At 32.8% G+C, this 16,823-nt stretch overlaps 1 protein-coding gene across 4 annotated transcripts in view; it reads right to left on the bottom strand.

Annotated features, from left to right (window-relative positions):
- Nucleotides 1-220: 220 nt before the first annotated feature.
- The window catches only part of Ythdc1 (YTH N6-methyladenosine RNA binding protein C1), a 28,135-nt gene continuing 11,532 nt past the window's right edge, over nt 221-16,823 (bottom strand). Inside the window, exons 6-17 of one of the 4 annotated variants that reach the window (XM_004849648.4) lie at nt 16,380-16,433; nt 15,718-15,812; nt 14,370-14,478; nt 14,165-14,282; nt 10,845-10,929; nt 9,433-9,599; nt 6,728-6,810; nt 5,546-5,582; nt 5,410-5,473; nt 5,240-5,302; nt 3,638-3,772; nt 221-1,200 (exon numbers count right to left, since the gene is read on the bottom strand). In XM_004849648.4, the coding sequence (XP_004849705.1) occupies nt 976-1,200; nt 3,638-3,772; nt 5,240-5,302; nt 5,410-5,473; nt 5,546-5,582; nt 6,728-6,810; nt 9,433-9,599; nt 10,845-10,929; nt 14,165-14,282; nt 14,370-14,478; nt 15,718-15,812; nt 16,380-16,433 (1,235 nt within the window). In that variant the 3' untranslated portion in view covers nt 221-975. The remainder of the gene's footprint in view (nt 1,201-3,637; nt 3,773-5,239; nt 5,303-5,409; nt 5,474-5,545; nt 5,583-6,727; nt 6,811-9,432; nt 9,600-10,844; nt 10,930-14,164; nt 14,283-14,369; nt 14,479-15,717; nt 15,813-16,379; nt 16,434-16,823) is intronic. The other 3 variants (XM_004849649.4, XM_021262272.2, XM_004849650.4) reach the window with 3 other exon arrangements.

Below are 16,823 nucleotides of genomic sequence, written 5' to 3'. Positions count from 1 at the left end.
TTAAATTTCATGTCTAAGTAAAACAGAAAACTTTACAAAGTAGTTTATAGAAAATGAAAAAAAACATCTAAAATGAGTAAGGACATTCTGTGATCAGCATACAACTCAAAATGTTATGATACATATTTAACCATATCAAGGTAATATTACCATGTAGCATAAGTTTTTGTATTAGAGAAAGCATTCTTTTATGTCCATTAGGCAAGAAATAAAACAGGTGTCAATCTTTACCAATTTATTTTATACAAAACAGTAGCAATGTAGAATATGGGAATTATCTTCTGCTGCCTCGCAAGCAAGTTGTGAACATTCCAGGCCAATGTATACAATTTAGAGGGGAAGGCTAAACACAATAGCAGCAATCATGCTACTGAACACTGGAATTTTTTCTTTAAAAATATTAAAAATTAGATAGCAATGTCTTCTAAATATTGCTCTCATCACTGAAGACTAATGAAAAATAAAAAGTGTCTTAAGTTTAAAAAAAGGGAAAAACCAAGAGGCTGCTACAACACTGCCATATAAACCATCATACTCCAGTATTTGCGTACTTGATAGCAGCATTATTTTTACTGAACCGTGTGCAACTACATGTAGAAATACATCAAAGCAAAATACCATGACAGTTATCAATCAAGACTGAAAAGAAAAACAACAACAAAACGTAACTCTAAGATGAAAGCATTGTAAGATGAACATTTATGGAGAATGAGTCAATATCTACATTCTTGGACTGTTCCATTCTGCCTCAATAAAAGTGACAAACTCAACTGTTAACTGCATTTTTGGCGGATTTGTGTTTTTCCAGTTCTTATTATACTGCATGCTTGGAACAGAGAGGATGATAGTAAATCCTTCTACACAGTGAACTTTAAGTAGACAGCTGAAAATAAACTACTTGTAAACACACACACACACACAAAAAAATACAAGATTTTTTCTTTTTCCATCTTCAATCAATGCTTCCCAAAACTCTTATCTTCGATATCGACCTCTCTCCCCTCGGTCTCTGTCCCGGTCACAGAGTCGCTCCCTTTCTCTTTCTCGGTCCCGTCCTCTATCTCGCTCTCTGTCTCTTCTGTTATCTCTAGGGCGGTCACGCTCCCGCTCCCGGTCTCTTTCACGGGGTCTACTTCTCCGGCCACTGACAACCGCTTGTGTGCGACGAAGGAAATCATCAACCCTCATATCATAATCATGCTAGAAAACAGAAGAGATTTAGGCCAAAGTTATCACCTAATTATGACCATCAACCATTATACCTGGATGCTGCCCATTATGCTAAACATCAACAATGTGGTTTTATCCAACAGACTAACCCTTTTTACTCTCCTTCAACACTACAAAATATAACTGAACTCTGCCAGATTTTCTTAAATTATTAATTGTGGAATGTGATGAACTATAAGAAAATATGTATTTCACTGCAAATTAAAATGCTGAGATTCCATCTCACTCCACAAAGAACGGCTGCTATCAAGAAATCAACCAATAACAAATGCTAAAGGGGTAGTGGGGAAAAAGGAACCCTTCTCCACTGTTGGAGGGGGTGTAGACTAGTGGAACCACTGTGGAAATCAGTGTGGAGATTTCTCAAAAAACTAAAACTAGAGGTTCCATTTGACCCAGCTATACCTCACCTTGGTATCTTTCTAAAAGAATTAAAACCATCATACTACAGTGACATATGCACAACCATATTTACAGCAGTAGTTTGTAATAGCTAAATCTTGGAAACAGCCCAATGCCCATGAACTGATGAATAAAAAAAGATGTGTTTTTTCTATACAATGGAGTACTACTCTGCCATAAAGGGTGAGCTTCAGATATTTATATCTAAATGGATGGACCTTGAGACCATACTCCTAAGTGAAATAGACTGGACACACGTGTTTAAATACCAAATTGTCTGCTGTGAGAAACAAAGTGGAAATAAGGACTGAAATGTATAATCGATGTTGGGAAATGGGAAGAAAGTGTTCAAATGGGAAGAGGAACAAGGGAGGAGGAAGGGAGAAAGGAAGGGACAAGAAAAGTGAAAATGGAAGGAAAAAATTGAGAAAAGGAGCAGCAAGACAGACCATGTACAGGTTCAAATTCCCTATGATGAATGTGATTATTATGTAAATCTAAAATGTACTAATGTCTTGATTCAAAGAAAAAAAATATGTATTTCAGTAAGACTATGAAGTCTGTTCCACATAGAGTTTACAGTGCACTGAAAGTTAAAGAAGTCAAGGAAGAGTAGATGAGCAACTCAGTAAGATGCAAAGGGAAGCTCTGGCTAGTTGACCCTTGCTCTGGGTTAAGCTTTCTACTCTAAGCTCTCAGCTCACCTTTATTTACTGAATATGGTCTGTTTTCAGAGTCAGCCTAAATGTACATAGTCTAAGGTTCAAAATATAATTCCATACTACTTTTCATATATATATACAGAATGTATGCTAACCACAGGTTTACTATAGAGGTATATAAAATAGAACTTCTCAACAATGGCAAGTATAATTCAGTAAAGGACTTTCCATTTTAAAAATCATGTTATCATTTATTAAAAGGCATTTTAAGATATCAAAGCTCATCTAATCAACTAAAGTATCATCATACATAGGCTATATTTTTCTTTTTTGTGTGAATGAAAACACATCACTTTCAAGTCAGTCAAGATTCTCAAATTAGTTTACAGGATGGTAAAGGTCCTAATTTCAATTATTTTGCAAGATTATAATTTTTATGAGAATAAACAGAGAATGACAACTCATAAAAATGCCTCAAAAGACAGGCCAGGAATCTAGTGTTCTGACCAATTCTCAAATGTGTGTATTCTTCATATTACTGGAAAGTATTTGATTATTCATATTACTAAAAATATCTGCCTCTGCCAAACACTCAAAACTCAAATCCCAAACACTCAAAACCCAAAACCATGTGTGTGTGGGGAGAGCTCAGTTTGTACATTCTTTAACGATACAACTACCTTTGCATGTATAAAACTTACACATACATGGCTTATGCTCCCAACAAGTACAAAAAGACAATTTTCAGTTTTTAAAATAAAAGTACTATTACAGGAGAAAAGAGTAATTAATAAACAAACAACCCCACTAGTATAATGAAAACCTAGAAACCTCAAAACTAATGTTTGACTTCCACTGTTTGCAGTGATCAAAAAAGCTTTTACAGCAAGCACATCAAATTACAACCAATTACTAGATAGCAATTATTTTTTCCTACTTCTTAAAAACTGGTCGTTCGCTAGCATTATCTTAAGAACTAGAGGTAAAACAACTTACTTGATTAGTAGTTTTAAATAAAATTAGGTACAAACAACTAAATGAGACAAGATTATGTTAAAATATACCATCTCTCCTTCAAACATTTAGTCACACAAAGAAATAACATAGGTAGTATATACTTACATTACCAAAGTTTTATGTGAAGTTAAACTTTAGTCCCTGACTCAATTAGTAAAAGAAAAAAATCTAACTCAAAGCACATCATCAGCCATTTTTAATAAAGACAAGTTGTGAATTACTCAAATTACCTAGACATCACTAAACAAAATCTAGTATCCCCATATTTAAATTACCTATAGAATTCTAAACAGTTCCCTCACACCTCTGCCTTCCTGTGCACTTACTACTCGTTTATCTCTGTATCTTGCTTCATGTGGTACTGCATGATGTCCTGAGTAAGGGGGATGAGCTTGAGGAGGTGGAGCATGGTGTTGATAGTAAGGATGGTGTGGAGGCTGTTCCATTCCTGGATAAGGGGGCTAAAAAATAAATAATGAAAAAAATTTTTAATAACTTTCATAAGAATATACCAAATATCCTTATTAAAGACTCATTTGAGAATTCGCCTATCCAAACCATCAAATCCAAACAAACAATATGTACAGCCATTTACTCTGATACCAATTTAAGGTTCTTCAATATTTTGTCGAAAACAAAATATTTGTAAGAAATTGTAATTATATACCTTCTAAGACTTTACATGTTTATAACTTTTCTAATACCATTTAAATTTTAATAGAAAAAAGTCTAATAGAGTAGCATGGTCACTATCCTAAAACACTATTTTTCAATGAATTCTCACAACAAATCTATGACATAGGTACATTACTCCTTTACAAAAGGGAAAAAGTGAGGTAACAAGAGATTAGGTAACTGCTAGTTAAGGGTTACAACCAAGATGCAACAACAAGCACTGTGGTTCTAGTTTTGGTGATTTGGATAAACAATGTGCACAGATCTATTCTCAACAACAATAACAAAAGGTGAAAGCTAATAACCTTTAACACTATAAAATGAATAAAGGTCAAATAAAAGATTACTTTCACAGTGTCAAGTTCATATATTAAATATTTCAATGTTTTTAATTTCACAGATTCCAAAGAAATTTCATAACCTATCTTTACACAGTAGTATAAAACTGTATACATTAAGCAAAAGCTTGAAGAGGTCACACAAGCAGCATTTAAAATAAAAATATAGGGCCAGGGTTTTAGCTCAGTGGTGCTGTGCCTGCCTTTCCAAGTGCAAGGTCCTGAGTTCAATCCCTGGTACCAAAACACAAACAAAAAAACCAAACAAAAACAAACAACAAAAGATAAACAGAATAAAGAAACAGAATCAGATACTTAAGACTATGAAGTATTACTCAGAAATTGTTTTGGTTATCTTTAATATTTTAAAATGTACTCTAATAATACCCAGTTTTCTTAAAGAAAGTAACTGAAAGAAATAACCAGGATTGAATCAATTTTAAACAGAGCTAAATTTACTGAGAATTACACATTAGGTACCATGTACTTTTATAAATTTATCTTCTCAATAATCTTAAGGGGGTTTATAATATTCCATTAAATGTTGAGCTACTCAATAGCCAAAATATCCCTGCCTTATAGAATAAACATATGCCCACTGAATTTTACAGATGAGGAAAACTAAGAAATACAGTATAAAATTTGTTCCTGATCACAGAATTACAATGAATCTGAACCTCCAGGTAGAGCTTACACCAACTAACCACTACCAGAAAATGCTACTGAATATGTCAACTAAGCCTACACTATTAACACAAATCAACTTATTCATTTTACAAATATCATGCAATTACTTATTGCCAAACATTTGTATTTTAAGTTCTCTTAGTGATAGTAACTATCTTATTTCAAATAACCATTCAAAATATGAGGAACTGCAAATGAAGTTAATTGTAAAAACAGAATAATACAAACCATTCCTTGCCATGGTGGCGGTGGTCCCATGTTATGAAATTCCCTCACATAATCATTGTAGGACTAAAATAAAAGATGATAATGTCAATAAAAATAAAAATCATCTCAGGATTAAAAACAAATCAGACCCTGGTTTTATCTATATTAAATATATAAAATTTAATGCTTACCCCATTTAAAAACACATCTCGGCGAACTCCTGAAAATCGTCTGTTGGGAATAAGATTTGTGAAACTAAATTCAGGTAATTCATAAACTAGTTCCAAGAATGTAATTCAAAGTGAAGCAAGAGTGAACCCAACTTACCTGTCTACTTCTTGGTATCTTGGATCCTTTAAATACCCTGTTCAAACATCAAGCATTTCAGTAAATCAAATTTATATTTTTTAGTATGGCATCATAATTAAACCTTCATTACCTCTTGTTTTAATTCTTCTCATGAAATATGTACTTTAAGTGATGTTATTATTCCATTTTCAAATTTTTTCTTAAGATATTCTATGAACTAAGTAACTTAGTAATATCACAGAATTATAAACTTCTAGAGATTTTCATATACATCTTCTAAGTTCATGAACCAAGTTTTGCGACATAGAAAATTTCTTCATTTTGCAACCACAGGAAAGATATGGGCAGAACTATCTTGGGGACATTTGTAATAGGACTTCCTTAAAACAAACGTTTACCTTCTACCTTGAGTATATACACGCCTTGCTAAGTAAACCAGATTACATTTTAAAAAAATGTATATTCAATGAGGAACACAAAATTGCAAAAGTTGCAAAAATGAAGGTATATACATTTTAAATCAAAGAATCGTTGTGATAAAAGGAAGAAATATTTTTTTCCCCAATTTTAGTAAGAACCCAGCAAACTAAATGTCAAAATATTTGAGTAGTCATGTTACTAGGGAAAAAATTATTTGCACTAGGACAAAACCTTCCTGTTTTAGAAAAGAACAAGGCTTCTATCAAGCTACTTGTTACATAAGTTAAAAAGCTCACATAACCCCCACATTCTAAACTGCCAGTTTTGCGAGTGTATTGTGTTCTACATGATCACCTTTCTTGACTATAGCTTGTATTATTTAATTCCAGTAAAAATAGGCTAACTAAAAAGCTGTATTTTGATGAGGAATAAAGTATTTTCCATTCCTCTCCAAAATTACGATTTTCTTATTTTAGAAAATACAGCGAAATTTAGTTTCTAATTAAAAGTTTATGTCACATGAAATCTAAGGGAACAAAAAGAACGCACAGGTCACTTTTTTCCATTTTTGCAAAATTAGCAATTTCAGGTAATTAACTGATTATGATGACACACCAGAATTTTAAAAGTAGGGAGAATTACTAATAAGAACTAAAGATTTTGAAAAGTTTAAGTAGTCATGTCCTAAATATTTTTCACTTTTAAAACTACAGGATCATGACAAGCTTCTTGTTTTAATTATCGTAAAGTCAAATATCTGCAGGATTATAAAATATTAACCTGGTCTCTGGTGAAACTCAGGGGGATAGTCAATCCTTGGTTTCTTTCTGCTGTTATGAATATCATAATCTTCTGGTCGACGCCTACACAAATTAGACACATTAGAAATTAAACCAAAAACTGCTGGGAGAACAATTAGCAAAGCAAGAGTTTTTGATGGAGGTAAGTACAAAGAATAGCTCATTACTTCCTTTAAATTAACATATTAATTTTTTGTGAGTAAATTAACATTCCTAAATTTTAATTATTCAAATTCCTATGAACCAAACCTCAAATGCACTGCTGGAAGTAGGTAGTCTCTGCAGTCTCATACTATGATGAGATAACCGCAAAGAGTAATCTGGTTAAAACATATAAATCACATTTTAGTAGTCCAAACAAAAGTAAATGAGCCATCTTCAAACTAAAATAAATATCCAGTGTTAACAATTAAAACATTTTCTCAAATAAAGTTGCCATTTAAGCAAAAATGAAAGAAAAATAATCCATATCTTTACAATAGGTAATTCTAAAATCTATACTTATTAATGTTGTTTTGGATTAAGTTTAAATAAAATTAAAAATTTCTTGAGTATTTTTTCTCTATACAAAATTATATTTTTCATATAAATACAGAAAAAGTCTGATATTTAATAAGAGGTACTTTACAAGAAAATTTTAAAAATTTAATCTTCAAAAAATTAATTTCTTGGTTTTTTTTTTTGGTACCGGGGATCGAACTCGGGTCCTTGCACTTGCGCAGCAGGCAATGAAACCACTGAGCTAAATCCCTGTCCCAAAAAATTAATTTCTTAATATTCCTTAATAATATTTATTCTTTCCATACTTAATCACATTAAGGAATAAAGAAATATTTTTCCCTGGTGTCTTATAATAAAGTTGGTTTTCATAAATTGGCAAGTTACAGGTTACAAGTTTTAACAGATGACAGAACTAGTTCAAACTGTTCTTCAGGAGAAATTTTACTGTTTGTAGAGGACTGCTCTTTACTGTCTTTCATAAATCTTCATGGTTAACGTATAACATCATAAAATATACTTCATTTACTTAGCATTTAATTAAAAGCTAAACAAACTTTAAAAATGGAAAATATTTAGGAAATGTATTTTTTTACCCTTAATGTCAAATAAAAAAATGTAATAATGTGACATCACTACTTTTTCAGTTATTTCTCTGAATATTGATTCCTTTTGTTAACTTTTTGCAATACAACTTCAAACTACAAAGTTAAGTGCGACAACCCCAAACCCCCCAACAGAATAAAAACAGTTGCATCTACAATAAATAGTCTAAGAAAATTAAAAGCTGGTTTTAAAAATAAACATACCGCTTTCTTGTAGTTTTGGGAGTGCATTTACGACCGGTATAAAACATGATAGTAACAGTTCATATAGTAGTCCAACTACTGACTTTAAGCTGTAAGCCACATACATAAATGGAGGCCCTGGCAGGCTTGAGAGAAGGTGTAGTGGTGTATAAGTATAATTTGCAGTCCATTGCAAAACTGAGGTAAAAACTTCACTTGTATATATTGTATTGCACTGGAAATCTCTTAGCTTAAACTTCAAAAGACATCTTGGTGCTCAGTCCTTTTAAGCCAAAAGTAAGGGGCTCTGCCAGGATTCCTCCTACCTACTCGACAGTGTCCTTTTTAAGCTCAAAGAAATGGGACTCTTGTTGGATTATCTGTACCTACCACAGGATGTTTCCAACAAAAGGAAACTTAACCAAAGGTTTCATCCCATCAACCACATCCAATAGTCTTTAGCAGAATATTTTAGATTTAGCTGTATGCAAAGCTACACAGGGGAAGGTGCTGGGTAGAAGGGCTTAAACCAGTCCTTTGCAAAGACTTCTCTCCAATTCTGTAACAAGTTAAACCCCCTTTTCCTGGAAAATGCTGTTTAGTTCATAAAGTAGTGATCAATAACCATGGCGATCCTCTAAAAACCATTTTAAGTCCACAGGTACTGTCAGCATCTGGAAAAGTTGTAAACAGACACAGCAACAGCCCTTCGTTTTGGTTTGTTGCCGGGTCTCCCAGGGCCACTTGATCCCCTTTGGAAAGAACCTATTGTTTTCAGAAGCTCAGCAAGATGTGTGAATTCACTGGGTACATGTTAGAGAATATTTGGCAATGGGGTTAACGCATCACGGTGACAAAATCTGAAACGGTCCCAGTAACGCTCCTCTTGAACATCAAAATAACTTAAAATATTTTATCCTCTAAATGAGGCGTCATCTTCCGAAAAAATATAAGTGATCCTTTATAAAAGTCCCATATCTGATAAGGTTTATCCAGAGACACACCTGAAAGAAAAGGCTTTTTACAAAATATTAACAATTTTTTCAAATAAAGACATCCTCCTCTTCCTCCTTTATAGCCTATTAGCAACAAATGCCTACCTCATTTCACTTCTGTACTTTATTATCAAAGTACTATAAAATCTAAACTGGTTATCACTCTTTAACAAATTTTTTTTTTTTTTTTGCATAAGGAAAGATCCCCATATTCCTCTTGAACAATGACTGAGACCAAGGTGACCATGTGAAATCCTCAATGAAGCCACAAACTAGTCCATGCAGCTTGATTTGAGGATTTTCTCTTTCTTCTTTACCGCAGGACAAACTTTTGATGAATCACATTCCTCCATCATGTTATCCTGATACATGTGCCTATTATCAGTCCAAAGAACGTTTCTAACCTTCCCACATCCCGGACTGGTTCTCGACGGGATGGACGTCCTCTTGATCTGGGCTGAGAATGCATTCTTCTCTTGTGACGCATTTTATGAATGACCTGATACAAGTCAATACTTTCATCAGGGGGAAATAGAAGACAAAGCTGGGTTCCACATTCAAGTTCAATTTCCTAGAATAAGAAAGTAGCCATTTATAACAAAAAGAGAACCTTTCAAAAATTTTGCATTTTCTTGATGTACAAGAGCAAAAACTGACTTGGAGGATTTCTTCCCAAAAATGGTATGAGATTTCAGTAAGCTTTCAGATTTATAAAAATTTCATGTACTTCTATACAGGATGGAAACTTAAAAGTGTAGTATCTTCACAATAAAATACACAAATGTAGTTGCTTAAAGCTCTAAACAATCATCCTGGAAAATCAAAGGAATTATGTCTTTATGGAAAATACAAAATTAAAACAAAGTCATTCATCTTGATACAGCGTAACATAAATAAATGATTGTGGCAACAACAGTAATATGTACAGACTGCTAAATCACAGAAATACTAGAGTAATAACAAAGGCAGATTAACTCATCAGTTACTAAGTAAATTTCATTTTCAATTAATATACCAAAATACATTAATTACAAGTCAGATTACAACTTACCAACTTTAAAATTTGGTTTTATTTTCAATCAACAATACTTTCACTTAATGAGGGAATGAAAATATAATTATTTCTGGCTTAAAATTATATGTGGGAGCTCTGAGTGTCAAAGGTTTAGGTTTAGCTCAAACCACTACGTATTTTCAATTTCATTTGGACACTTTAAAACCTGACAGTGTATTTGGATATATAAATATGTTATCTTTTCAGGGGTTACTTTTTATTCAGAAAACTTCAGCAAAGATGCTAAATGGCAATTCTATAATATACATTTTTATACAAAATGTAGAATTTATTAAATAGTCATAATATAAAGAAAAACCACTTCAAATCAAGCTACTTCTCTTTATAATCATTTTCCCTTCTTTTACTACTCAAATCAGCTAGACATGGTGGCACACTCCTATAACTCACACAAAGGGATTCAAGTACGAAGACCCCAACTGTGAGCCCAGCCTGGGCAACACAGCAAGACCTTGTCTTAAGAAGTTAAAAAATGGCCAGGTAGGTAGCTCAGTGTGAAGGATCTGGATTTAACTCTCAGTACCACAAAGTAAGTAAATGCCATTTAAAGCTAAATTTCAACATTAGCTATCTTATGAATCAGTCATAGCAACAGGAGTCATGTACTTCAAATATTATTTTCCCTTAAATTTTTGTAATTCATTTCCTTCAGAAGTGGTTTTAGAATATCTTTCAATAAAGATCACTAGAACAATAGAACTAAATGTAAATGTATATATTGAATCATTCAAAACAACAAACCTGTCCATCACGTCCAATCTTTACTGGCTTATGTTCATTCCAAGGATTGGTGAGATGAGCTGACTTTGTGAAGGGTAATTCACGCCTAAATACAAATAAATATCAATTATATTCATTCTCAGAATCTTGTAAAGACCTTATAGTACCTCAGTAGCAAATCATGTTAACTAATTTAAATGTGAACAAAACGTAAAGAATCACTATTCTGGTAGCGTATATCCCATAGAAAGTTCATTCAGAGACTAGCTCTTTATATATTCTCTACTGTTACTCAAAACAAAAACAAAAAAACCCTAAATAATACAGCTGTGCCTTGACTTACGGTTATGCTGGGATACATTCAAGGTAAACTGAAAACTTCGTAAGACAAAAAAATGTATTGAAGCCTGTGAGGTCGTGTATTCAGAAACTAACAAGGATGAGGCAGGAAAATCAAGAGTTCAAGGGCAGCCTGGCAACTTAGAGACTCCCTGTCTCAAAATAAAAATTTTAAAATGAGACTAGAGATGTGGCTCAATGTGGCTGACAGAGCTACAGCTCACTGCCTAGCCCAACAAGACCACTGTCTATCACTAATCTAGGAAAAGACCAACATTCAAAACTCCAGGTAAACTTTCTACTGAATGCCTATCACTTTTATATGGAAGTAAAGTGAGCAGTCGAGCCATCTCAAGTTAGGGACCATTTGTAGAATGCTTAACAACATGGACTTGAGGAAGTATTAATGCATTAAATATCAAGAACTCTTCAGAACTGTTAAGCATTAAAATTATAGTTTTCTTTTAAAACTACAGATCAACCTAAAACTTACATTAAAACAATGAAAGCCCAAAGCTTTCTGCCCAAAATTTTGTAACCAATATTAGGGTCTCTATCAGGGTCTCTAATGTCTTCCATTGGTATATACTGTACATTTCCAATACGTTAATAAAAAAATAGCCATTAAGTTAGAGGAGGCATACGAAGATTAAATAATCTATTAATAAATGAAACCCTTCCTCTACAATTAAGAAACAAATTTCACTACCAATGTGAAAAGAAAGGTTAATACTAGTAACAAAATTTGTTGAAATCTATCTAAAAATAATTACTATCTCTTGATGCCAAGAAGGCATCATCTCCCAAATACTGTACAAGGGCATCAAGTATTTCTTTTTGCCTTTACAACTATATACACAAATGAAAATAAATAAAAATGTCTCACCACTTCTCTACTAAAATAGTAATCATCTTATTTTCCCAATAAATTGTAATCAAACCTTTAATCTGTAAATTGTAACTATAACTTTAATTTCTAACAAACAATATAAAAACTCCAGAGGCAGTATAGTACAAGGTTATCACTACTAACAGTCTTTCCATTCCACTATAGCATCTGAACATTGTAACCATGTACTTTTCTTTACAGTGTTCTATGTTATTAAATGGGCAATTATTTCTGTATAATATTACATTTAAGAGAAAAACCATTCATTCATCTAATTTTTTCTTTAGGAAAATTTAGATGGCTTCCTATTTTTCCTATACAAAGTAATGATAGGATACTTCTGCATCTAGTTTTTTGCTGCTGTTACAATTAAATTACACACTATTGGCACTCTTACCTTGGCCTATGTATGCTCAGTTCTTCACTATCCTACAGTAAAATTTTAGGCTGTCCCATATTACTACTCATTTTTGTCCTTTGTTCTTCTTTTACAGACTATTATATAGAATAACGAGGCAATAACTCAGCATTCAAAATAAGACTTTTCCTTTTTAATAAACTTTTGTCCCTTTTTTTGTCTTTATTAATATACGTTTGCAGTACATGATTACTCTTTTCGTGGGGAATTACCATATGTGCATAACACATCTTAGTTCTTATGTTCCTTCCCTTGCCCTCACTCCCTTTCCCTTCACTCCCCCCTCTCATCTTTTGGTCCCCTTCCTCTCCCATTTGCCTAAGATCCAGTGGTTCTGCCGGCTGCCTCCCAAGCACAAGGACCCAAGTTCGATCCCCGATACCAAAAAAAAAAGATCTATCACCCTCTTTCCTAGTATAGTATTTACCTTTTATTTTGCTCTTTATACTTTCGGTTTCTCATGTAAGGAAAACCACAATATTTAAATTAGTGTGTCTGACTTATCTCATTCAACATTAGGTCTCCATTTTCCTACAAATGCAAATTTATCCTTCTTTATGACAACATACTCCATTGTATATAAATACATTTTCTTTACATATTTATCCATTCATCTGTTGATGGACATATAGGCCGTTTCTAAAGATTAGCTATTATAAATTGTGCTGCTATAAAAGTGAGTATGCATGTATCACTGTGATATGTGTAACTCTTTAGGAAAGATACTGAGAGGGGAACAGCTCCTTGTCAGCATTTCTTATTGATTTCTTGATGATGGCCATTCTTTTCAGTGTACAATGAAATTCTCAGTGTTGATTAATTTACATTTCTCTAATGGCTAGAAATATTGAACATTTTTTTCATGTATTCATTAGCCATTTGTAGTTTTCTGGGAATTATCTGTTCATTTCAGTTGTCTATATTTTAACTGGGCCTTTCACTTAGGAGGGGTCTAATTTTTGAGTTCTTTCATATTCAACACATTAATCTTTTGCCCAAGGAATAGTTGGCAAATTTTTTCCCCATTCTTTAGGTTGTCTCTTCATTCTGTTGGTTTTTCCCTTTGCTGATCTGACATAATCCCTTTTCTGATTTTTGATGTTATTTCTTGTGCAAATGGGGCTCTGTTTAGAAAGTTCTTGTCTATACCCTTCTTCAACAATTTATCTATTTTATGTTCCAGCAGGTTATGTCTGTTTTAATATGGTATTTAGCTCTTTGGTCTATTTTGATAAAAAATGCTTAAATCTGAATCCTACTTCAAAATCTCAACTAAGCAGGTATTGCTAACTTCTCTAAGCAACACCTAACTGCTCACAACCAGTCATGTCCAAAACTGTTAGTCAATTCAAAGAGTGTTTATTGTCCCACTCTACAGTAACTAAGGTATGTTACATCATTAAATTTATCTAGATATTACAAATATTCCAAGCAAGTAAAATACATAAAATTCTCATATAAATAGATCTTTGGACCCCAGATTGGATTATAAAGGCAATGACAAGATAATGTAAAGAATCTGTCGTTTTTTACTTTTAATGCTTAAATTTCATGGATCAAAATCAATCTGGGAATGGGGGGAGGGGGGAGTAAGTATAAGAACCCCAGAAAATAAACTAAACCACTACTGAGTTCTAACATTATTCCCAACTTGTAAACAACTCAAAACAAGAGCAACTGAAATGTACAATTTACCTGCAAATCCAGTCAATTTTAAAGACACCACCTAGCATTTTTGCACTCATTCCTGCTGGAAGCACCCAGTGTATAGGAGACCCTCCATGGTGAGATTCTGAACAAAGTCTTGCAAAGCCTACAGGAATGAGAACACAAAATAATATGGAGATGACAGTATCATGAATGTTTCATTTTGGTATATCCATATTATTTTTATTCTTACCTTGAAATTTTCCACTTTCCCTGACAGAAAATATTAAGATAACACTCCTTGCAGATCTAAATGCAAGATTTAACTTCTTCTCATTTACAGGCAGTGTGGACCATACACCCTATATAAGAACACAAATTGAAATTAGCTGCAAATCCAGTTTAATTTACAAAAGACCAAATGCTACAGATTTCAGTGTGCTTTAAAATCTAGAAATCTACAATGAAGAAAGATCTCATTTACCAGCTGTCAAAATAATGTAGGTGTAACAAAAAATATTCATGCAAAATATGGATAAAATTACCAACTTTACAAAATCATCAGAGTGAGGGGATCGAATCTTACAAGATGGAGTTCTATATACTGAAACAAACTGCCTATGATTGTTTTAAAATCACAACCATTTACTCTGGTAAAATATATGGCATTTGAAGGTGAATCACAACTTGTACATTTTTTTTCCAGAAAGAGGGTGCTCAATCTAATAATTTAAAATGACTTTGTTACTAAAACCATAAATGAAAAATTTGTTAAGACTCTAACTAATTTCTGGTTTTTCTCCTTAATTTCAAATTTTTATGTAACCTAGTGCTAGAATATAGGTATTTATTCACTTCTGAGAAACATTTTAAATAGTTCTTCATCCAAGAAAAAAAAAAAGAGATAAAATGATAAAGTAAAACAGCTCTAATTCAGCTGCAAATCTCAGCTCATACAAGCTGCATCTTCTCATTCACACTAAGTGCTTAATTACAAAACTCTGAATCCAAGTCAGTTGAGAATATTACTTGATGGGTTATTTAATGCCTTCATTGTGTAAAGTTTTTATCTGTAATCCTTAAATCAGAAACAAAGATAGTACAGTGACAGAAATATAGTTAGCAAAATATTTAACTTTACTTGTAGCATTCTGGTAATCAACTGAAATGCTATCCAACTTAAACCAAGAATTAAAAAATATGATATCTAATGTAACACAAATGTACTTCAGGTTTTTTTTCCTTAAAGATCTTATAACACCCTACAGCAACCAGATATATTTTCTATAAAGTCTGGGGTGGACCTTTAAAGCTAACACTCTTCCCTTTTTCTTTTAAATCCATGTGACCTTACTTCTAAAAAACATAGGAAACTTTCCAGAAAAGTAGTTTCTTTTCAAAAAGAGCTCAAAGTTTGAAATAGCATCCATAACACAGAGATCGATTAAGGAAAGTTTTAAGTCCTGAGTGGTAAGTGGGCTACAGATCTTTAAAGCTTTAAAGAAAATCAACCTATCTTATGCGACTATAGAAACTCAAGTCTACTTCTCCATTAAAAAATTTCAAGATTAGGACAGTTTCATCAGAACTAATGTTAATACCTTAGCTTTGGCAAGAGACACATTCTCATGGTTGTTACTCTTTATGAGGAAAAATCTTGCATCCTGAAGGACATATTTGAGTTTACTGGTTTGATCTGAAAAAAAGAAACCCCAACTGATTAACCACAAACCAGTGTCACACGAAGCATATAAGCTGTAGTAACTGACCTTAGCCCTCCACAACCCAGCTAAACTTTTAAAACTCAACAATCACCCATTCAACCTAGAAAGCTAAGCCACAACATGTAATAAACCAAAACTAAAAAAAGACAACCAACATTTTGCAACAAGGTATATCTAATTTAGTGATGTTCCGATCAGATCCACATTTAAATGTGAAAATAGCTACAAGTTTTATAGATTTTTACCAGATTCATTTAATGATACTAGGCCATTAAATGTGTTTTGTACGTTTATATACATATACACATCCTTGTGTCCAAAAAGTAAAATATTCTGAAACATTTGGTATGGTGCTACAATATATGCAGAAAAAGTGGAACGCGGAGCTTTCTATACAAGATTAACTTATTTTTTCCCCTTAATGCAATATATCGTCGGAACATTACTATATTAAAACCAACTACTAATGGAGAACCAATAAACCAAAATAAGGACTTTATGGAGCATGCAGAGGAAACAATTTCAAATTTAAATGATACCTTTTCGGACAGCACGAACGGAAGATGATAATTTCTCATGCTTCTTTTCTGAACCTGTATTTAGCCAAAGTACATTTGTTCAGCTTGAGTTTTAATAGCGGTAAGACAAAATTTCTACAGTCTTGTCACATAAAATTCTCATTCAAGACAAATTATTCTTCCTGGCGCACCCACACACACAAAAAAATACTTCTCAATGTGCACGAGTGTTTTGTTTTTGAGTTGTTTGAATTTTTAAAAAAAATATATTTGAACAGATTCCCACTCAGAAAACTAGTCACTGAATCATCATCTTCCAAGGGAGGAAAAAAAAGAGAAAATTCCACTTAAGCAGTAACAGAACAGGATTAAAGTAAGAAAAAGCTTAGTTTCCTCTAGAATTACTACATTGAACATGCCAAAAATCAGTACTAATGGACATCAACATTTTCACACTAAACGTCA

The sequence above is a fragment of the Heterocephalus glaber genome, unplaced genomic scaffold (genome assembly GCF_053883595.1).
Source record: "Heterocephalus glaber isolate CG9 unplaced genomic scaffold, H.glaber_assembly_v1.0 deba00001509, whole genome shotgun sequence".
Lineage (NCBI taxonomy): Eukaryota > Metazoa > Chordata > Mammalia > Rodentia > Bathyergidae > Heterocephalus > Heterocephalus glaber.
Note: the sequence above shows the minus strand (reverse complement) of the source record. Positions and strands in the feature narration are given on the sequence as shown.